At 42.5% G+C, this 22750-nt stretch overlaps 1 protein-coding gene across 7 annotated transcripts in view; it reads left to right on the plus strand.

Annotated features, from left to right (window-relative positions):
* The window catches only part of GLYR1 (glyoxylate reductase 1 homolog), a 36592-nt gene that overhangs the window by 5542 nt on the left and 8300 nt on the right, over window positions 1-22750 (plus strand). For 2 of the 7 annotated variants that reach the window (XM_036020966.1, XM_028532262.2), the window contains exons 4-11: window positions 5236-5374; window positions 5925-6167; window positions 11498-11584; window positions 13130-13186; window positions 14019-14069; window positions 14162-14235; window positions 17383-17482; window positions 22234-22326. In XM_036020966.1, coding sequence (XP_035876859.1) covers window positions 5236-5374; window positions 5925-6167; window positions 11498-11584; window positions 13130-13186; window positions 14019-14069; window positions 14162-14235; window positions 17383-17482; window positions 22234-22326 — 844 coding nt within the window. Of the gene's footprint in view, window positions 1-5235; window positions 5375-5924; window positions 6168-11497; window positions 11585-13129; window positions 13187-14018; window positions 14070-14161; window positions 14236-17382; window positions 17483-22215; window positions 22327-22750 lie in introns of all 7 variants that reach the window. The other 5 variants (XM_036020965.1, XM_028532252.2, XM_036020968.1 and 2 more) reach the window with 4 other exon arrangements.

Genomic DNA, 22750 nt, shown 5'->3' on the forward strand with positions numbered 1-22750 from the left:
TGATGTGCTCTCAGCGCATCCTAGAGTAGAAGCTTCTCTGGTGATTGGGCCCTGACCTCAGTGGACAGGGTCTGACCCAGAGGGGCTCTTCCTGGACTCCTGAAGAATGTAAGATTCAGTAGAGGTGTTCACTTTCAAAACTGACATCCTACTTATAGAGAAAATACGTAGAGATAGGGTTTTTATAGTAGGAAGAACCTTTATTAAAGAGTAGAAGCAGTAGCTCCTTAAGATAAATGACTTTGCCCTGGCTGCTGTGGCTCAGTGGATTGAGTGCAGGCCTGCGAATCAAAAGGTCACCGGTTATGATTCCCAGTAAGGGCACATGCCTGGGTTGCAGATCAGATCCCTGGTTAGGGATGTATGAGAGGTAACAGGTTGATGTATCTCTCATACATCAATGTCTCTCTCCTGTGTCTCCCTTCCCCTCTCTAAAAATAAGCAAATAAAATCTTTTTTTTTTTTAAGATAAATGATTTAATTCTTTTAGAAACCTGAGCTTAGAGTTTAAAAGTTTGGTCAATGACTATGGGCGACAGAATGGAGCTCATTTAGTTTGTAGGTGCTTAAAACCAACAGAAACAGGCCTGACTGGCCTGGCCAGGTGGCTCAGTTGGTTGGGGCCTCATCCCACACACCAAAAAAGGTTGCGGGTTCGATCCCTGGTTGGGGCTTGTGCAGGAGGCAACCCATTGATCTCTCTCTCTTCCCCCCAGCCCTCCCTCTCTCTCTCTCAAGTCAGTAAACATATCCTCAGGTGAGGATTGAAAATAAAATAATAAAAACTACCAGAAACAAACCAGTTCAGAGAATACTGTGGGCAAATAATGATAGATGGAGAAACAGAGGCACAGGGTATTTGTGGGTTTTAAGTCATAAGATGTCAGCCTGAGGTACTTTTACATCAAGATGATAGTAGATGGGCAGGCTAGGTGTGAGGTGTTCGAATGAGTACTAAACTTTTAGAAAAATCTGTGGCTCATAACATAACAAATTGGAACCATCTGAGCATCCCTTTTTCTTTTCACCTGGCAATTGATGAGGGCAATTGCCACATTCCCCACAACTGACACCATGTAATAGTTGGAGAAATGAGCCAAGTGAATAGTGAGGGCCACTGCTCTGAGCTTTTGGACTGAGCCAGCAGTGTGCTTCTGCCAGGGATGGACAGTAGCTATCTAGCACTGAGTAGATTCTCCTCTCCCAGTGCCAGCAGCACCAGGTGACGTCTTTGGTGGTGGAGGCAGTGGACTCCAGGAGTGGATATCATGCACCGGAATTACAGAAATTGGCACAAAAAGAAGCAGCTGGCTGCGTTGGTGTAGACAGCAGCTTGAAAGCCTCATCCAGCATTTGGGAATGTTACCAAGTTTGGGGAACAAAATCTATATCTTATCTGCAAGTCTCTGTTAATGTCTGTATGATAATCATTGTTTGAAATTAACTGAGGAATTCTAAATTATTTCTTTGTGGTTTCTTGGTTGTTGTGTCTTTTTGAGTTGTGTTTTTTGGGTGTCTCGATTCCTGAATGGCTTAGACTTGGACCTCTAACACCCCAGTAATCCTTAGCCTTTTCCAATGGTTTGGGGTGGAGACGCTTAGAAATTATTACTAAGTACTACTTACTGATTCCATATGGGGAAGTGAACCCACATTTTCTGACCCTGTTCTTGTCCTCACCTTTGGATTATACTTGCATGAGTTCTCTCTCTCTCTCCTGCCCAGATTGTTGTGTTTGTGTGAAGTCCGAGACACATATGTGAGGGTGTTTGAGATTATTCATAGACTGGCATCTTTAATATGATAGCTGCATGGTATGATTTTAATTTAAGGGGAGAGCAGGTTAGATATTATGGAAGTTTCTGAAAATGTGAAGTTTTTAAATACATTTTTAGTGAAGTGTGTAATCTGAGGTTGGCTAAGTGAAAAGTTTATATTCACAAATGAAAAGACTTTGTAGGAGGTGTATCAGAATACCAGGGTAAGTTAGCTGCTTTTGACCATACTACACAGGTGCAGATAAACCGCTACCCACCTGAGCCAACCTTATAAACAAGGAAGTAATGGGGAAAACCCTCTGGGCAGTCAGAGTAATCCTTGTTCTACAGCAGAGGTCTTTACTGTTGATTTGATGTTTTTTAAAGATAATACATGTTTATAGTTCCCCCTGAAAAACTCAAGCTATAAACTATGAAAGGGTTCCATTCATCTCTGTCCTTCAGCCACCCAGTTCCCTGCCCACTGTTATCCAGTGTTTTTTAGGGCGTAGCCCTCTAGAGATAGTATGTGTATGATCAAGAAGTTACCTGTTCCTTCTTCCTCGTTTTTACACAAGTGGTGACACACTACACACACTGCTCTGCATCTTGCTTTTTTTCCCTCTTAGCCATATATCTTAAGGAACCTTCCATTTCATACTTCGTAATGACCTCACTGATTGTTAGTTACTTTGGTTTCAGGCATTTACTTCTACAGACAATGTGCAATTAACTTTTTTGTACATAAAAGCAAAGGCACTACTTCAGACACAACTTGAGTAAGCTTGATTTTTCTGACTCCCCAGCCTACAGCAAGTTGGGCAGAAAAGGTCCATCTCTGTGTAGGTATTGGGAGAATGACATGAGGGAAATCACAGGTTACAACTATATCAAGAAAAACAGCAGTCACTAAAAAAATATACCAACGGCAAGAACCACAAAAAGCTACTAAAGCCTTACAAGATTTAACTCTTACAAGAGTCACCCCGAGCGTTCTCAGAAGGCATCATTTACCCCGTAATTATTTATTGAGCACCAGTTGCATGCCAGCCCTGCCTGATGAGCCTCAGTGAATAGGAGAGTGGTGCATTATTGAAGCTTCTGCTAAAAAACATACCATCTTTAAGGAGACAGGGTTTTGCAGTGCTATAGCTATTAGAGGAAAAAATTCTATTTAGACAGCCAAAGGGATTTCAGCTTGGTTTGCTTTTGAGAAGGAATTCTGGGGCTTTGGAGGGCTGGCTTTTTAATTACTGGATTTTTTAAAAATTGATTTTAAAGGGATAGAGTACATGAGAGAGAGAAACACCTATTTTTTGTTCCACTTATTTATGCACTCATTGGTTGCTTCTTGTGTATACCCTGACCAGGATCGAACCCACAACCTTGGTGTATCGGGAAGACACTAACCAACTGAGCTACATGGCCAAGGCTATTTTGTTTTTCTGATGTAATAGAATTCTCCAACAACAGGTTGATTAAACTAACATTTCTTGCATTTATTCTTCTGAAGTCATATTATTGTTTTAAGTTCATTTAGCAAACCATTTTTAGTTTTCAAAGATTATCATAGAGGAAAATTTCATTTTAGTCTATCAAATGCCAGTCTTCAAGTTGAATGGAATTTTTATTGTTTTCCTGGCAGAAATCAACAAAATGCTTCAGTGAAAACATGGGCACATATTTATTTGTGTTTCCTGCAACACAAATAAATCCTGCATCTCTACTTTCTTAGTAGAGATGTCCCTCTACTAAGTGGCTGGGAGGTAGAGTAGGGGTTTGGATTCTTACAGTGTTTTGTCCCAGTTCAAGGGCTCCATAGAAACCATGCTATTGGTCTCTTACTGAGCTTGGACTAGTCTCACCTTCTGATGTGAAGTCCAGAAAAGGAAGAGACCTGTCTTGAGGGCTGTGTTTCTTTAAGCTTCATTACTGATACTTGTGTCATATTCTAGCCACCAGTTAGTGTGACAGCTTAACTTGCTTTTCAGGGTGCATCTGGCTTTGTATCTGATTGCTCTGATGGTCTGTCCTTAGAAACACTATATATGCAAGGAAAGGCAAGAGGGTCAGTTCAGTGGTGTGCTTGCCAGACAATGTGGGCTTGAAATTTAATTCCAGTTTGCCTCCCTATAGATTGGACCCATTGGCTCTGTAAGTGTCAAATTTCAAACTTTAAAATTAATTGGTCATGAAAAAAGTACCTGCTTACACCATCCAGTGGAAGCTCTATGCAGTGAGAGCAGTGTCTGAGTGCCCATTTGTCCTCCCTTCTGTCTAGCTTTGTTTACTGTTGGATAACCTGCTTAGTCCTGGTTTGCTCTCACATTTGCAGGCTGATGGCCCTCGGCTGTTGTGTTTGTTCAGACCCATCGTCACTCAAAGGACAGGTGTCTGTTGGTAGCTCTGTTTTTATGTACAGAGGTTAGCACTTTTACTGTTATCATTGGATATTCTCCAACTTTCTCTGACAGAAAGAACCCTAAGTTAGTGAGATAGCCCTGTTGCTATATCCTTAACCTGACCCACATTTTCAGAAGGTTATACTATGAAACCTGTGAGTGTTAACAGGATAAGTCGTATAAATTGTTACCATGTCAAGCCTATAAAATTCTCTCCTTTGTACTGGGAAACTGAACGTCATAGGGAAACCTCAGAAAGTCATCTGGGACAGATTTGTTCAGATAAGTATAATGGGTCAGATATTCCAGAGTTGGCAGTTGAGGGCTTTTTTCATTTTCATGTGTTGTGTACTGGTGGTAGGAATTACAAATGAAATATTAGAAAATATGTTTTTCTACCTGTAATTGCAAGCAGAATCTTGTTTTTAACGGTCTCCTTTTGTGACTGCTGCCCTCATTCCAAGCCATGTGTCACATGTTTTATGTGGTCTAGTAGCTATGGATACAGTCATTTATAAGCAAATATCGGCTCTACAGCTGCAAATATCTGTAAGAGCAGACGGGTTTAGTTGTTGCATTTCTTTAGCCCTCATAGCATCCCTGATTCTGAGTTGATTGACAGGTTGTCAATCAGTATGGTTTAGGTTGTTGCTGGGCAGCAGTGCTTCCAGGTGCCCTGATTTCCTGGGATCCGTGTGTAGCCGTCTGTTCTGTGTGGTGAGAATGGGAGAGGACCTCCAGGTTTTCTCTGTGCTGAGCAAGTGGCATGGTGTGTGTGGTTCAGTGTGAGAGGCTGGTGAATAGGAGTAGAAATAACCTGTGACATATTGATTTCATTTGGAGGATATTCCGATTTTGCTTGTTGTTCTGCTTGGCTTGTTTGTTCCAAGAAAACATACTTTTAGGCTCAAGAGTTTGGGGTGGTCAGTAGCATGTTTTGAAAAGCTGGCAGGCCCGTTTCAAAGTCCAATTAAAGCAAATGGACGCTTGCATTGTGTTCTGCTGTGGTGAGGTCTTTGATACTTTTTGGCAGAGGAAGTGTGGATCATACCCTTTCTATGTGTGTTTTCTGCTAGTGCCTGGATCAAAGTGGAACAGCTAAAGCCATATCATGCGCATAAGGAGGAAATGATAAAGATTAACAAGGGAAAACGATTCCAGCAAGCTGTTGATGCTGTGGAAGAGTTCCTCAGGAGAGCCAAAGGGAAAGACCAGGTGAGAGACTCTATGATTCTTGATTTATGCCAATGCCAGACCAATTATTTTTGTATGGTAACTAACAGATTAAATATAACCTGTACTCAAAACTCTATTCTTATGAAATACCAGTAGAGAGAGAGCCAGTTCAGTTCTGAGGTATCAGCGTTTTGGTAATCAGCTTGAAACTCCGCGTGCTTGCGGCTAACCTTTCTGGAATAGATTGTTGCTCTTAGAAAAGTCACTTGGACCCAGGAGAAGTATCTGAGTACAGTGTAGGTCATTACTTCTTTTACAGGCCAGAGATTAGGAGCACAGCTTTTAGGATATATCCACTGCCTGGGTATAAATCCCACTTCTTAGCTTTGGGACTGTGGGCAAGTGACTTGACTTTGTTATTGTTTTCGTTTTTAATCTGCTTCCCCAAATGTAATTGGGAATGACAGCAGAGCTTGTTTCATAGGGTAGTTGTGCAGATAATGTATGTAAAGTAGGGCATGGCTCATGTAAATGGTGGTGGTGATGGCAGCGGCTATTGTGGTTATCATTATTATTATTAAACTTTCAGACATCATCCCACAATTCTGCTGATGACAAGAATCGGCGTAATTCCAGTGAGGAGAGAAGTAGGCCAAACTCAGGTGATGAGAAGCGCAAGCTTAGCCTGTCTGAAGGGAAGGTGAAGAAGAACATGGGAGAAGGAAAGAAGAGGGTGTCTTCAGGCTCGTCAGAGAGAGGCTCCAAGTCCCCTCTTAAAAGAGCTCAAGAGCAGAGTCCCCGGAAGCGGGGTCGGCCCCCAAAGGATGAGAAGGTTTGTTTTATCTCTGCTGCTTCTGGGATTAGTGACTTCCTTTTGTATGCAGCACAGTTGAGCTCTACAGTATGCTTCAGTGCACTGAGAGAACGTAGAGTCCTATGCTAAGTGCTGTCCCAAAGAGTCCTGGAGACGAAGGGAAGGACGCAGCCCAGATGCACAGGAGTGAAGTAAGAACACAAGACAGGAAAGGATCATGCATTCAACTAAATGCTTGAGTCAGGAGAATGGTCCACCTGGGCAGCATGCAAGGGCTGGCACTGGAAAGGATTTAGCAAGAAAGAAGGGAAGGCATTCCAAAGGTGGAAGGCACAGCTCATGTGGGGCTTGATGTTAGTGTGGACATTGTCAGTACAGGGAGAGGACAGGAAGGAGAGCAGAGAGATAAAAGTAGGTTGTCATTGGAATGTGGAGAGTGTTGAGGTGCTTAAGTGGTGTTGTCCTGAAGTCAGTAGGGTGCCATGAAGTTGTTTGAGCTGGGTGTAGAAGAGGCAATGTGCTCCAGGCTGTGCGTTAGTAACCATGGAGGGTAGAGAAGAAAGGCTCAAAGCTAATTAGAATGTTAAACCCAGGTGCGTGTTCGTAAGGAGCTATCCTAACAGGGTGGTAGCAGATATTGAAAGAAACTGAGAGGTAGTTCGGAGAAAGAGTTTATAAGATTTGGCAACTGGTTATATTGGGGATGAATGGGAAAAGGGAAAGAGAGATTATTCAAGTTTGTAACTGGGGAAATGGTGATGACTTTCTTAAAGCAAAGGAGTCAGGCCCTGGCCAGGTACTAAGTTGGTTGGAGCATCATCCCCATATGACAGGGTTGCAGGTTCAATCCCCAGTCAGGGTGCATGCAGAAATCAGCCAATAGATGCATGAATGGGTAGAACAGTAAGTTGGTGTTTCTCTCTCTCTCTTCCTTCCTCTCTCTTTCTCTCTAAAACCAGTAAGTAAAATTAAAAAAAAAAAAAAAGGGCAGAGGAGTCAGGAGGAGCTGGCTTATGAGGCAAGAAGACTAGTACTCTTGAATGTGATGCATTTGGGATGATGCCTAGACCACCAGGCAGACTTGGAATACCAGAACAGAAAAGTAAATGTGGGAAGCAAATATGTAGGAAGAATGTTGGATCCATGAGACTAGATGGGGTTTTAGTTTGGGAAATAAAGGAGGGAGATGAGTGAAGGGCAGGAGTCCACTTTGCAGTTAGTATTCCTGTAGTTTAGGGTAAGAGGAGTCAGAAAAGCCAGCAAAATGAAATGAAGCAGAAATAGCATACCCCTCTCCTTCTTGTAAAGATTTTTATGAAGTCTTAGATGCCAAGGGAGGAGAATTTGAGATGTAGTTGGGTAGTCTAACACGGGAAATTGTGAGAGCAGGATCAAGGGGTAAGAAGCCAGATGGCTGGCAGAAACAGTTGGGTGATGAGGCTGTGATGAAATGCTAGATGTCAGATTGAGATTTGCAAATTCAGACACCAGCAAGACCAGACAGGTAATGGAAGTGAGTGGAGCCAACTAATGCAAGAAGAAATGGTTCAAGCAGGAGGTTCAATGGCTCTGCCCTGCCTCTGTGCTGAGAACATTAGATTGGCAGCGGCTGGTGGCCCTGGGGTGGGGCAAGGAGGGGGAGGAGTCATACTCTATCCATGGAGTTCCAGCTAACTTTTGCCAGATTGTCTGTTTTTTCTCAAGAGAAGCTGGAAATACAGATTTTTATGTGAAATGTTCCAATTTTAAATGCCAGTAGCTAACTCAAAATTTTAAAACACTTATTCCAAAGGAACATCTCTTGGCTAGATCGAGCTTGTGGGCTGCCACTGTGTGACCTCTTTGTTAAAGGAGGCTTTTCATACTGTCAGATGATCTAAGATGAGAGTTACTGTAGTGGTGGGGACAGCCGTGGGTGACCACTAGCCAAAGGAAGCTGGTTTCGAAAACTGCCACTGCAGTGTGGGGAAAACTGTTCAGGAGGTATATGATCTCATTTGATCCAGTTGAATTTATTTCCAAGGATCCAGAGGAATCTGGGATATCAGGTTTTATACAGTTCTCCAAATTCATTTTATCTGGTGTCTTAAGTCATGAATCTCGCCAGTTCCTCTGCTAGCCCTGGAGAGAAATTACTTCTTTTTGGATAAAGGGAAATATAAAGGAGAGGTTAGCAGGAGGGCCTTGAGTTTGAATCCATGACTTGCTACATTTGTGTGACCTTGACCGATCACCTTTGCCTTAGTTTTCTCGTCTGATCATTGGGGATAACAGATACCTACCTCTTAGGTTTGTTGTGAGAATTCCCATATTTTGCCGTGTATAATGCCCTACCACGTATAATGCACACCCATGTTTTTGTATGCATTATACACGGGATTATCATGCCCAGTATTGTACCCATGGTATGTAGTCATTATACCCATGTATAATGCACATCGTTATTTTTACCTCAAAAATTTGGGCAAAAAAGTGCACATTATACATGGCAAAATATGGGTAAATGAGCAACACAAGCAAAGCACATAGGACAGTGTCTGTAGCACATTGCCTTAGGTATGTGATGAACGTGGTACCTTTATTCTTTCTCGGCAGTAGCCTGTTGTGCAGTGAAGGCACTGTTTTTGTGCAGTCCCAGAGACTGCTGCCAGGCTTACTGTGAGGGATTCCTTACAAGCTCCCAGTAAAAAGCAGTTTACCCTTTGGTCTGAATTATTAATGGAGGGGAGGGGATGTTAGGAGAAGAAAGAGCTTGGCTAGTGTTGCTGGGGAGACGACAGTTTCAGTTCAGACTGTTGATCTTAATTAAGCACCTTCAGGAATGTAGGGAATTTGCTTGGTTTTGGAATCATCTTATGATTTGATATATCCTGTGTTCTAAGAAATGTATGTGTGTTGCCATAGTAATTGTCATTTGGCTGGCAAGCTCTTCTCTGAAATAGCAGTAGCCTAGGCTGATAACTGGGCAAAGCCCCTAATGATTGCTGTTCTTTTCCTGTCCTGTGAAGATTAACAGAAAAGACTGACTTTGATGGTAGAGGTGTCAATTACATGCAGGCAGGCAGAGGCTGAGTATATGTCTCATTTGTCCAAGTCCCAAGGTGAGAACTACAACCCTAGGCACAAAGCACCCTGACACAATAGAACTGCCTGTCCTGTGGCTGTCCTAAAATCCAGACTAGTGCAGAGAGCACTGATTTGGGAGTCAAGACCTTTGGTTAGTGCTAGATGGAAAGCTGTGTTCTCTGCCTTACTCTCATTCTGTCATTTTGATCTTAGGGAAGTCACTAAAGCTTCTCCTAGTCACAGGTGACTGTTTACATTTAAATTCAATACAATTTAAAATTCAGTGTCTCGGTCACACTAGGCACATCTGTGGGGCTCCTTGGCGGACCTGTGACTGGTGGCTATAGTATTGGTGCAGATACAGAGCACATCCGTCGTGGCAGAAAGTTCCTTTTGGCAATACTGCTCTAGGCCTTTCCCCAGACGCCTTTATTCAACAAATGTTTTTTGAGCATCTCCACCACAGTCCAGATGTCTAGAGATAAAACAGCATGAAAGATAGACAAGGCCCTAGTTATGTCCATTTTATAATAAATATTGATTGAATACCAACTGTGTGCCAAGAGTGGTTTCCAGTGTGGGATATAAAGTAAACAAAATTGGCAAAGTTCTTAGATTCATAGAACTTACTTATAATAACATAGACCCTGAAGCCAAATTCCCTGGGTTTAAATTTTATCTACCACACTCATTATTAGCTCTGTGATCTTAGGCAAGGTTACTTAAGCCCTCTGTGTCTGTTTTCTCCTCTGTAAAATGGAGATAATAGTTCTATTTCATGAGTTTGTGACAGTTACGTGAGAGTATACATATAAAATAGCGTACTAATGTCTGGCACATGCTAAACCCTGTAAAAGCATTTGCTGTCATTATAGTCATCATCAACATCACATTCCAGTGGGAGAAGATACAGAGAGCTCAGGGAAGGCACTCTGATAAGGTGGCATTTCAACAGAGACCTAAAACGAGCATATGAACCAAGTAGTTAACTGTTGGAAGGCTGTTCCCAGCACTGAGGCAGTTGCATGTTTGGTGTTTGGGGGGAATGGGGGTGAAGGGCCAAGGGGGTGCTAGTGAGCTGAAGAATAGTGAAGGGAGAGAAAGAACAGGACATGGGGTTGAAGATTAGCACGGAGTGTGGGTCGCAGCATATTTAGAGCCCCATGGGCCACAATAACAAAGCTTCTAGCTTGACTGTGAGACAGGAAGCCAGTTTTAGGCAGAGAAGTGGCATGTTCACTCTGGCTGCTACGTACATACTAGACTGTAGGAGTAGGGGTCCAGAGCAGAAGCAGGGAGATTCCTTTTGCTACAGTTATAAGCAGTGGTGTCCTGAGCCTTGGGAGTCAGTAGTGGGGGTACTCAGAAAAAGGGGTCTCAGATTCCCATTTGTAAAGCCAATGGATTAGAGGAGAGAGGAGGGTAGAATCAAGAAGGACACCAAGGATCTTGGCCTAGGAGAATGGAGTTGCTGTTTTCTGAGATTGGGAAGCCTATGGAAGGAACCATTTGGGCAGGGAAATCAAGAGTTTGGTTGAGCATGTTGAGATTCCTATTAGATATCCAAGTAGAAATGTTGGGATGTCCACTGTTGCTGGAAGATAGCAGATGGAGAAAGGGAGTAGGAGGTAAAGTCGTTGGTGGAGGAGACAAGAGCAAGCCAGTTGTAAAGCTCGAACAGTGCCTCTTTGCCCAGGACAGTGGGTCAGACCCTTGACAAAGAGGAGCCAGCCTCATTGTGCTGATCTTCTCCGTGCATCAGTCTGTGGGGAGAATGGGGCTTTTGGCTCCAGGTCACCCTGAGTTCTAATTCTGGCTTTGTCACTTGGTATCTGAAAAATGTTGGGCAGATTTTCTCATGGGCACTATGTGGCTTTCTTAGTATTTCTTGAGATCTGGTGGATTATTTCCAAAGCTAGTACTGTTTTCTTAATGTTTATGGTTCACCATAAGGAATTTTTCTCTGTGACAGCACTGAAAACCATGGGCTTTCATTCATTACACACAAGAACACATTTTATTATTTCAAGAACAGAGAAGAAAGGCTCACTCTGTGTTGATGAACGCTTGCTCTTTTCTCCCAATGGACAGTCATTAGAACCATGGCTAGAGGTTTGGGCTTAACTGACACTGAGACCATGGAGCTGTCCAGGGCTTTGCTTTGGGTGGAATGTGACTAAAGGAAGCAGAGAAGTGAAGAGGTGCTCCCCAATTTGGAGCAGGAAGACATCTGTTTCTGAGGTCCCCACGGTGTCTTGACGATAATGCCTTTCCCTCTGTAGGATCTCACCATTCCTGAGTCTAGTACTGTGAAGGGGATAATGGCGGGACCCATGGCCGCATTTAAATGGCAGCCGGCTGTGAGTGAGGTAAGGAACGCTCCCACAGGCCAGGACAATGCTGGCCTCAGAGCTGGTTTCCTGGCCTGACTACGATGTACTTCTCCTACTTTTTGTGAGGGGTTTTGGGTGTTTTTTATTTTTAAGATTTTATTACTTTTAGCTTTCTCTCTCCCTTCCTTGAGGGGAAGGGAGAGAGAAAGAGAGGGAGAGATACGTTGATGTGTCTATATGAGATACGTCGACGGGTTGCCTCTCTCACGCCCCAACCGGGAACCTGGCCTGCAACCCAGGAGTGTGCCCTGACCGGGAACCGAACTGGCAGCCTTTCAGTTTATAAGCCAGTGCTCAATCCACTGAGCCACACCACCCAGGGGAAGGGTTTTTTTTTAATTGCCACACAGTACAGAGGAGTGTGAGGTAAAGAGTGCAAGTCTCCACTCAGGTGTACTCACTGTTAACTTTGATGTAACTTATTCTAGCCCCTTTGTTATATCCACTTAGACATCATTTACTAATTACACACACACACACACACGTAGTTTGTGTTGTTTGGACTGGTGTTATTTTTCACAGTAATGGGATCATCTGCAGATTTTTTCATTTGATGCTTTATAAACACCCTTTCATTGTCTTTATACACAACTTTGATATTTAGTAGCCATACATTATTCCATCCTTGGTATAGATCAGGGGTGTCAAACTCATTTTCACCAGGGGCCACATCAGCCTCGTGGTTGCCTTCAAAGGGCTGAATGTAATTTCAACTCCTTAACAGTTAAGGAGTAGTTACATTTATACAGTCCTAAAATTACATGCGGCCCTTTGAAGGCAACCTCGAGGCTGATGTGGCCCCTGGTGAAAATGAGTTTGACACCCCTGGTATAGATGCACCCTTTTCATGTGACTGAGCCTAATTGTGAAAAGCCCTTGGAAGTCATGCCAGTTGCTGCCACCTTATTTCTATTAGTGTCAGTCCTCAGTGGAGAAAAACACTCAAGGGCCTAGTGCCAGACACAACTAGAACAAAACCCTAAAACTGGAAAAGAGTCCTCAAAATTGATTTGGCCTTGTCAGCTATTGTCCAACATGACTAATGAATCCTGGGCTTTAAAAATACTAGTATGCCTGCCCTGGCCAGGTAGCTCATGTGGTTAGTGTTGTCCCAACATGCCAGGGTTGCAGGTTCGATTCCCAGTTAGGGCACATACGAGAATTAACCAATGAATACATAAACAGGTGGATCAGTACATCAATCTGTCTTTCTCTCTCTCAAATTAATAAATAAAAAATAAAAATACTAGTATGCCTTTTAAATATTTTCTCACACTGTTACTAGAATAATTTGTGCACCAAGCTGGCAGAAATATATACTTGAAGCAGGTTTTCCTTTAGCTAGAACAGAAGTCATTTACAAAAGGCTTAGACTAACAATGGGAAAAGAGTTTCCAGGCATTTATAAAATTAAGATCAGCTTCCAGAGGTGTTTCATCCAGAGAAGAGCAGTAATCAGGCAGAAGGAAGTGACCTTTAGTGGAAGATAACTTGTTTTATTTAATAATTTTCTTGTTTCAGCCGGTTAAAGATGCAGACCCTCATTTCCATCACTTCCTGCTCAGCCAGACTGAGAAGGTGAGTTATTCTTTGAAGTTCTTGATCCTTGGTCAGGGGCTAGCATAAGAGACAGTGTTACTCCATTACCTTACTAGTCTATTAAGCTAGGCTCTGCCTGTACCACTGCCCAGAGCAGCTAGTTAAAAAGTTGCATGGGGGCCCACTTGTGAATCAGGTATTGTTAAGGTTAAAAATACCTCCTCCCTCCCCCCAAGCAAAAAAATATATGTGTGTGTGTGTGTGTGTGTGTGTGTGTATATACATATATGTATATATATATATATATATACACACATATACGTATATATATATATGTATATGTGTGTGTGTATGTATATCTATATAAACTTATTGGCTCTGTGCTTGAGATGTTTATGGTTGCCTTCAGAGTCTAGGGCAGAAACCAAACCTCATAATCTGTCAGCCAGCTGTGAGATAGCCCATGATGCTGGGTGGACAGTCTTTGTAGTCCTCCAGGTATGGAGGGACAGTTTACTGAAGTGACTGCAAGGCCATGGGTTAGGCCAAGCCTTGATAAGATCTGCTAAGTTGGTCAAAGCTGGGTTCCAACCCAGTTACACTGACCAGCTGGCTGTTCTGTAATTCTGGGAGCATGACTTAACACCTCTGATTCTTAATGTCATCCTCAACAAAAGGACCTTGCAGCATTGCATGGAGAATTGAATGAGGTGTGTTAATTTCCTGTGTCATCTGAAACATTCAATTAAATTGAACACCAAGTAAGATTATGTTGGAACATCTCACATTAGAGCTAACTTTTTAGGTAAATTAAAATAAAGACTGGTTAAGTATTCAGTTTAATGAGTGGGTTTTTTACCCTCTTTATTAGCCAGCTGTCTGTTACCAGGCAATCACAAAGAAGTTGAAAATATGTGAAGAGGTATGTGGGTTCCACAGCTCCCCCTTTTTGATCTTTCCCTGGGGCCTTGCTGTGGGCAGATTGACCTGATGATTTGTACTGCTTTTCCCTAGGAGACTGGGTCCACCTCCATCCAGGCAGCAGACAGCACAGCCGTGAATGGAAGCATCACACCCACAGACAAAAAGTAGGACCTTTAACGAAAGACTTCTTGTGGCTCTGGTTCTGCTGGGGGTGGGGAATGACCCCAAGGGGGCTCTTTAAGGGTTGTGTCACAGCCATTTCTGTAATTGAATGTAAAGAAAGGAGGTAAGGTGTCATCTTTACTGATGGTGATTTGCCTGGGAGTAAATTGACTTGAAGGAGATAAAAGTTGTCCTTAAATGTATGTTGGAGTTGGCTTCCTAGGTCACTGGTGAGTCTGTGAGAAGGGAACACTCAGTTTTGTGGTTCTCAGACTTTTTCTGTGCCTCAGAATCACCTGGAGGGCTGCTGGGAAAGCACTGATTGTTAGGCCCACTCCTGGGGTTTTCTCAGTAGGTCTGAGGTGGAGCCCAAAAAATTGTACTTTGGACAAGGCTGCAGGTATGCTGTTGCTGCTAGTCAGGAGGCTATACATTGAGAACCCCAAGCTTAGTAGAGCTGTGATGAAAACCTTCAATTTGACTGTGGGGTATGTGAGATAGATATTTAGAATAAAGCTTATCTTCCTGCCCTCCCTGGCTTTCCCTGCTGTTACCTCCCAGTCTTTCTCATATACCTTCCTGCTGCTCTGTGTCCCACTTAGACAGGTGAGAGAGCCTTGTCTGTGGTCCCCAAACCTTACCTTGCACCCACGCTCACTTTTCCCTTACTCTGTTGGCCAGTTGTGTTTCCAGAGTCGTCATGATGAAAAGGTTCTTTGCCAAGAAGGAGCATTCTGAGCAAGATACCTAAGTCTGAATTTCCTATCTGTGTCTTTCAAAAGCTTCTTTCTCAGACTAAAACCAAGGCATCTTTTACTTCATTCCTAATTTTTTGTACTATCAAAATCACTGCTACCAGTTATGTGGGGTGAACTTCCTTTGTACAGTGGAGGAGATCAATGCATCTTATGTGCTAATAAAAAGGGAGATGGGTCCTGACCAGGTAGCTCAGTTGGTTAGAGTGTTGTTCTGTGCACCCAAAGGTTGCAGGTTAGATCCCTCCCTGGTCAGGGCACAAACCTAGACTGTGGGTTCAATCCCTGGTTAGGCACGTATAGGAGGCAACTAAGCGGTGTTTCTTACATCAGTGTCTCTCTCCCTCTCCCCTCCTTTCCTCCCTTCTCTCTCTCCCCCTCTTTCTAAAATCAATAAACATATCCTCTGGTGAGGGTTAGAAAGGGGGAGAGTTGAGATGGGTGTCACCCATTCATTAGATGAGGATTATGTTGATTTTAATGAAGAAAAAATAACTAGTACTGGTGCTTTTACCCAAGGCCCATTATGCCCCTATAATCAAATACTTTTTTTTTATTGGGCACTCTCTCTCTCTCTCTCTCTCTTTTATTTATTTTACTCAGAGGGAAAGGGAGGGAGAAAGAGAGGAAGAGAAACACCAATGTGTGTTTGCCTCTAGCATGCCCCCATCTGGGGACCTGGCCCAAAACCCTTTGGTTCACAGGCCAGTGCTGAATCCATTGAGCGACACCAGCCAGGGATTTTAGTACTTTTTTTTTTTTTTTAAGATTTTTTATTTATTTATTTTTAGAGAGGGAAGGGAGGGAGAAAGAGAGATAGAGAGAAACATCAATGTGCAGTTGCTGGGGGTCATGGCCGGCAACCCAGACATGTACCCTGACTGGGAATCGAACCATGACACTTTGGTTCGCAGCCCGTGCTCAATCCACTGAGCTATGCCAGCCAGGGCTTGGATTTTAGTACTTTTTTGACCTGAGTGTAATGCCAGTACAAAGCTAACCAGCTGTATTGTTTTCAATTCACTTAGTTCACATTCTCCATCTTGTTTCAAGGCCACCATGAAGGATTGTTAGTTGCCATGTTAAAAATTCAGAAGCTTCAGGTCTGTTGCATGTCCTAAAATACCAAGAAACAAAGAGAATTAGTCCTCGTGTTTTAGAATCATAGAGAAAACTTGCACTACCAAGAGAGCCATGAATGACAAAAGATTGTGTTTTTGAGCTTTGGCTTGAAACTTAGTGGACAAGGGTGCCACTTGGTGAGGAAGGTGGTCAATTACATTTTTGACATTTGATTCAAATAACTTAGAGCAGGCTGGGACAGAGAGTGTAAGAAGTGCGTATTCCATCAGGGGTTAGGGAAAACTAGGTACAAGACTTAGTTTGCAGAAGTGGCTGCAGATATGATTCCCTGGAGACTGAAAATACTGAAAGGATAACACAGGTCAAAGTGGAGAAGCTGCAGAGAATGTCTAGAGCTGAGAGAAAGCCCAAGGTGAAAACTTGAACATGATATAATAAGAAGTGAAGAAAGAGGCATTGCTTAGCCAAGTCACATGTGAGGAAGTATAGGAACCAAGAAAAGATGTTTGGGCAAGGTAAAATTATCTATAAAAGCAGTAGTAGCTAATAGTCCCCAAGTTCTCAGGGTTGTGGGAAGGAGTAGGCTATAGGAAGTCAGGGTAAGCAGAGCATAAGAAGGATCATAATGGGCCTGCAGTCAGAAGGGCATGGTGGGGAACAGAGAAGGCAAGCATGGAAAGAACTCACAGACTGGGAAAGGTTGGCTCTAAAGCTCAGGTGAAGCTTTGAAGGAGAGGGACAAAGCTTGTCTCTGCTAACCAGAAGAATACAAAGGTAGTGCAGGTTTAGAGCCCAGAGAGATAAGGGAAGACTAGGACCCTGACTTCTGCCATTGAGGAAGGTGTCTGACTCTGACAAGTCATTTCAGTTACTCAGTCAAGGATCATGATGTGCTTTTTTATAAGTGGCATCTGAAGGTCTAATACTTGAAATTCTTGCAAAGCCAAAAACAAGTATCTGCTTTCTTGTCATGGAATTGTAAGGTCAGACCCTCTGTCAAAACAGCAAGGAAATGATTTGGAACACTTGCCCTAAACCATATGTGTCATACTTCTTTCTGTGGCAGTCAAGGGTTTAGAAATGCCCATTTAAATTTAGGGACACTTTTAAACAATAGCGAAATAAAAGGCACAATCTACATGTGCCATATCTGGCTCTGTGCTTATGCTGTGTGGACACTGCTAAGCGGTGTTTCTGGTGGTCTGAAGTTCCACTCCAGGTTTATGAGGCAGCAGTCTGCAGTGTTTGGGACACCTTCTTACCTTGCCCTTTCCACTCCACCCCAAACTTACCATTCTGTCTCTTTTTCAGGATAGGATTTTTGGGCCTTGGCCTCATGGGAAGTGGCATCGTCTCCAACTTGCTAAAAATGGGTCACACGGTGACTGTCTGGAACCGGACTGCAGAAAAAGTAAGCATTAATGAGTGGTGTTTATCAGGCAGGGTGGGACTCCTTGGCCTATGGAGTTTGGGTAACTAAGGATGGGAATGTCTTCCTGATGTCTTCACTCAGCATCCTGTGCATGATAGTGTAGGAGAAGCCAGGCTCTTATTCAGGCAGGTAGAGGTGTAGATAAATAAGCTTAGAGTATTAGTAAAAAACTAAACATTTTAAAAATACCCACATGTAGTAGCCCTGGTCAGGTGGCTCAGTTGATTGGAGCGTTGTCCCATACACCAGGTGTCCCCAACTCCCTGGCCACATATCGGTAGTGGTCCGAGGCCTGTTAAGAGCCAAGCCAATGAGCTTGAATGTAATGTGCTTAAACCATCCCAAAACCATTCCCTCCACCCCTGGCCATGGAAAAATTGTCTTCCTTGAAACCAGTACCTAATTACAAAAAGATTGGGGGCCTCAGCCATACACCAATAGGTCGCAGGTTCGATTCCCAGTCAGAACACATACCTAGGTTGTGGCTTTGATCCCCTGCTGGGGCACGTATGGGAGGCAGCTAATCAGTGTTTCTCTCACTGTGTCTGTCTTTCTCTCCCTCTCTCTCAAATCAATTTAAAAAAATATCCTCAGATGAGGATTAAAAAAAAACATACCCACAGGTATAAAACTAAGTGAAAATTCCTCTCTCCCTGCCATTACCTGAACTAACTCATGTTAGGTTTTTGCAACGTTTCTTCCATGCCCATGGAAATATTAGTGTGCATATATTGTGAATTCATTGATAAGGAATGTGTACAGATAGATCTGCTTCCTCCTTTTCAGTGGCTGCACTGTTTTCAATCATTTGGACTATGTTAACAGCTGTGCAGTGCAGAATTCTGCAGTGGCAGTGTTCTGTATCTGTGCTGTCCAGTGCAGCAGCTGCCAGCCACATGCAGCTCTTCAAAGCTTGAATCAAGCCTAGTACAACTAAAAAATTGAATTTTTAATTTCATGTCATTTAAATTCATACAGTCCCTTCTGGTTAATGGCTACTGTATTGGACAGAACAGGTTTAGAAGTTCTTAACCTAAGGTGGCAGCCCAAAGCTTTGAGGAGACCATGCATGCCCTGACTTGGAATTCCAAAGCTGTGAATGTGCACCTTTTATAATAAAGACCCTGAATCCCATCAAGGTGTCATCTAAGAAAAGGTGAAGAACTGTGGTGTGAGTACCAAAAAATTAAACACTAGTTTCCAGGAACAAAGGAAAGACTGAGAAAGGACTAGCTTCTTGAGCAACAAAGTGTAACTGAACATGTATTTGTGAAGTCATTAGGTGCAAGATGCCCTGTGTGCAGAGATGAAGGCTGAAGTGAGGTGTGATTGCTGAAGGAGCCGGAAGAGCTGACATATTTCAATTAACAAAAATGTTCTAGGCAAAAGTAAAAAATTCACTTTGCTGTAACACAGGTCCCATCAGCAGGCCAGTTTGTGATTCAAGGCTAAGGATACCCAGGAAATCTAAGGTGCATAGTGGCAGATTGTCAAGAAAACTAGAAAATTAGAGATTTTACTTATAAGTACATTATCCTTTGATAGAAGTGCCTCTGATCTTCCTATGTTCTTGATTAGACAGCCTAAATGTTGTAGACAAGGCTATTCTTTCCAGATTAATTAATAGGAAGGCTGTAGAGCAAAGCAGGTAGAACTTTGGTTTGGAATAGGACAGACCTAATCTAAGTCACACTCTACTGTTTGCCCTCTTCAGCAAGATAGTTTACCTCCCTAGGCCTATAAAATGATGACAGCAAAAGCCCATGCTTCATGGGGGTATGAAGGTAATTGAGGTGACGTAAGGTTCTCAGCACAGTGCTTGGCACAAATTATGTAGTAAATGTTGTCTTTAAAAACCATTTAATCCTTATGACAATCCTCATGGAATTTGTATAAAAGAATCCTAATAAAAAATGATTCTGTGGTTCTTCTGGAAAAACGAGAGACACTTTTAAATTTTTAGAAAAGGGAGAATAATGAGCAGGTCTCTCCCAAGCAGAAATGAAAACGTAATAATATAAAGCCACATACTAAAAGGCCAAATGCACTTGTACTATAGTAAACATACAGACCCTCCAGGTCACTCAGAAAGCCTAGGACGTCCTCTGATAGAGGTTGCACACTATGAATCAATGATATAGAAGGGTTGGTCAGTAGGTTCTATTCGGGATGACTGGTTAGAAAGTTGAGGAAATACTAATCTCACATTCTCCATCTTGTTTCAAGGCCACCACAAAGGACTGTCAGTTGCCATGTTAAACATCAGAAGTTTCAGGTCTTCTGGGCGTCCTAGAACACCAAGAAACAGGAAACAGAAAGAGAGTAGTCCTTATGATTTAGCATTATAGGGAAAACTTGTACTACCTAGATAGCTGTGAATGTCAAAAGATCATGTTTTGTTTTTGTTTTTGTTTTTTTTAAGATTTTAGTTTTTTGCCCTGGCTGGTGTGGCTCAGCGGATTGAGCGCCATCCTGCAAACCAGAAGGTTGCTGGTTCAGTTTCCAGTCAGAGCACATGCCTGGGTTGCGGGCCAGGTCCCTCAGTGTGGGGCATTTGAGAGGCAACCACACGTTGATGTTTCTCTCCCTCTCTTTCTTCCTCCCTCCCCCTCACTCTAAAAAGTAAATAAATAAAATCTTTTTTTGTGTTTTATTTATTTTTTAGAGAGTGGGGAGAGAAGCATCAATGTGAGAGAATATCAATCAGTTGCCTCTCACACACCTCCAACTCGGGGGACCTAGCCCTTGCAACCCAGGCATGTGCTCTGACTGGGAATCAAACTGGCGACCTTTCAGTTCACAGGCTGGCACTCAATCCACTGAATCAACCAGCCAGGACAAGATTGTGTTTTTAAGCTTTGACTTGAAACTTAGTGGACAAGGGTGCCACTTGGTGAGGAAGGTGGTCAATTACATTTTTGACATTTGATTCAAATAACTTAGAGCAGGCTGAGACAGAGAGTGTGAGAAGTGCATATTCCATCAGGGGTTAGGGAAAACTCTAGGTACAAGACTTAGTTTGCAGAAGTGGCTGCAGATATGATTCCCTGGAGACTGAAAATACTGAAAGGATAACACGGGTCAAAGTGGAGAAGCTGCAGAGAATGTCTAGAGCTGAGAGAAAGCCCAAGGTGAAAACTAAAACATGTTATAATAAGAAGTGAAGAAAGAGGCATTGCTTAGCTAAGTCACATTGTAGGAGAGAGATTAAGGAAGTACAGAACAGCTGGTTAGAAATTTGAGGAAATACTAATCTCTCTTCCTACTGCATAATAGAATATATTCTAGATAGATTAGTGAATTTTTTCCCAAGGAAAACCAGAAGAAAATAAAATTAAATGTTAACATAGATCTCTCTAAGCCTAGATGCAGTCAAAATCACTAAAGAAAAAGAGGAATAGGTCTTTTTTCTTTTTTTCAATTACAGTTTACATTTAATATTATTTTGTATTAGTTTCAGGTATACAGCATAGTGGTTAGACCATCATATACTTTATAAAGTATTCCTCCCAATATTCCCAGTACCCACCTGGCACCATACAAAAGGTAGTTTTCAACAATACTCCCCACAACAAAAAAATAAACGAAATTGAAAGGTACACCAATTAAAGTGCTTATAGCAAACATAATAGGATTAGAGTAGTATGTTGATTTTGTGAAATGTGTAGTTTGACAGCTCAAGATAAAAAGCTCACAGAAGAGGAAATAATTAAAAAACAAAGTTATTTTAAAGGTTTAGTAATCAGAAATAATCAAAATGTATCACCAAAAAGTTTCTATATTTAGCTGGTTAAATCAAGTAGGATAAAGTTTTAATGTGTTTATGAATGCTTACTTGTTTCTAAGTGATATACTCAGTGCTAGTGATTGTTTTATATTGCCTCTACATTTATTAAGAGCTTGAAAACTATTTGGAGCCTGTTTCATTCTTAGAGATCTAAATTCAAAACATAGAGGAGAAGTATTGTACATAAAGATATTTCTTAGAGTCATTTATAATTAAAAGCAGTCCAGGTTTCAAACTGCAGGGGAGCCATTGGGTAAATCCTCTTAATGGAATATTTTGCAGCCGCCCATTGTAAGCAATAATTATAAGAGACTACAATATGGATAAATGTCTTATAAGATACTAAAAGTTGGATACAAAATAGTAGGTTCAAATTGTTCTAATTACATTTTAAATGCCTTTGGATAAAGGAAATGCACTGAAGTATTAATGATGTGTTTTGTCATGAGATGTTCTAGGTGATCTTAATTCTCAGAAAAGAAAGTTTAGTGTTTTTACATCCCCAGAAACATCTCAGTAGTGAATGGCAGCCTCCCAATCACAGCCCTGCTTCCCTAGCACAATGCTTGAAAACTCAGGGCACTGCATGGTTTTGCCACAGCCAAGACAGCCACACAGGGCTACAGACAGGTACTATTTACATCCTGTTGTCAAACAGGAATCCTTCGGCAGACACTTGTTTTATGTTTACTATGAAGTAGAACATCAGTCTAGGTACCAGGTATGCAAAAACACAGGACAGTCCTTAAGAGCCCCCAACTACTTTCCTCAAGAAGCCAAACAGCCAGCTCTGGCATCCTGGGCTCCCAGCCTCAGCTTCCTGCCTTGGAAGGCCAGCCAAGAGGACCGGGCACTGTCTTTGGCCTGATTGTCTTGTTTGTTGTGCACTGCCTGCAGCTCACGTTAGGATCTGTGACTTTTGCAGTGTGATTTGTTCATCCAGGAGGGGGCCCGCCTAGGAAGAACCCCCGCTGAAGTTGTTTCAACTTGTGACATCACCTTTGCCTGTGTGTCGGATCCAAAGGCGGCCAAGGATGTAAGGATCCCCTCCCTCCCCTCAGCGTCTCAGATTGTGGCCAGGAAAGCTGGCTGGCCTCCTTCCCTTCTCCCCTGCACACGGAGTGAGTGTTGTCTGCATGTGGGGGGTTGAATTTCCCATCTGGGGGCCATCTCCCATTGTGAAGGGTGTTTGCATAAATTAAATACAGACTTCCTTTAATTCAGAACAAAGAATGAAAATGACTAGGATCCCTGAGGTCTATGCTGAAATGGTTTGTGGTGTATTCTTGTTGAGCTGAAAGCTTTGGGGCTGAGTGAGCTTTTAGTCCATGTGCCAAGTTCCTATGTTTAGCTACCACTGCATTTGAATGTTTTAAAAGTTCAAGTGCAATAGTCATCTTGTTAAACTTGTGACTAGTCTAATCCAAGTAAATGCAAAAAAGCCCCAAAACTTAAGCATC

Source organism: Phyllostomus discolor, chromosome 3 (assembly GCF_004126475.2).
Source record: "Phyllostomus discolor isolate MPI-MPIP mPhyDis1 chromosome 3, mPhyDis1.pri.v3, whole genome shotgun sequence".
Lineage (NCBI taxonomy): Eukaryota > Metazoa > Chordata > Mammalia > Chiroptera > Phyllostomidae > Phyllostomus > Phyllostomus discolor.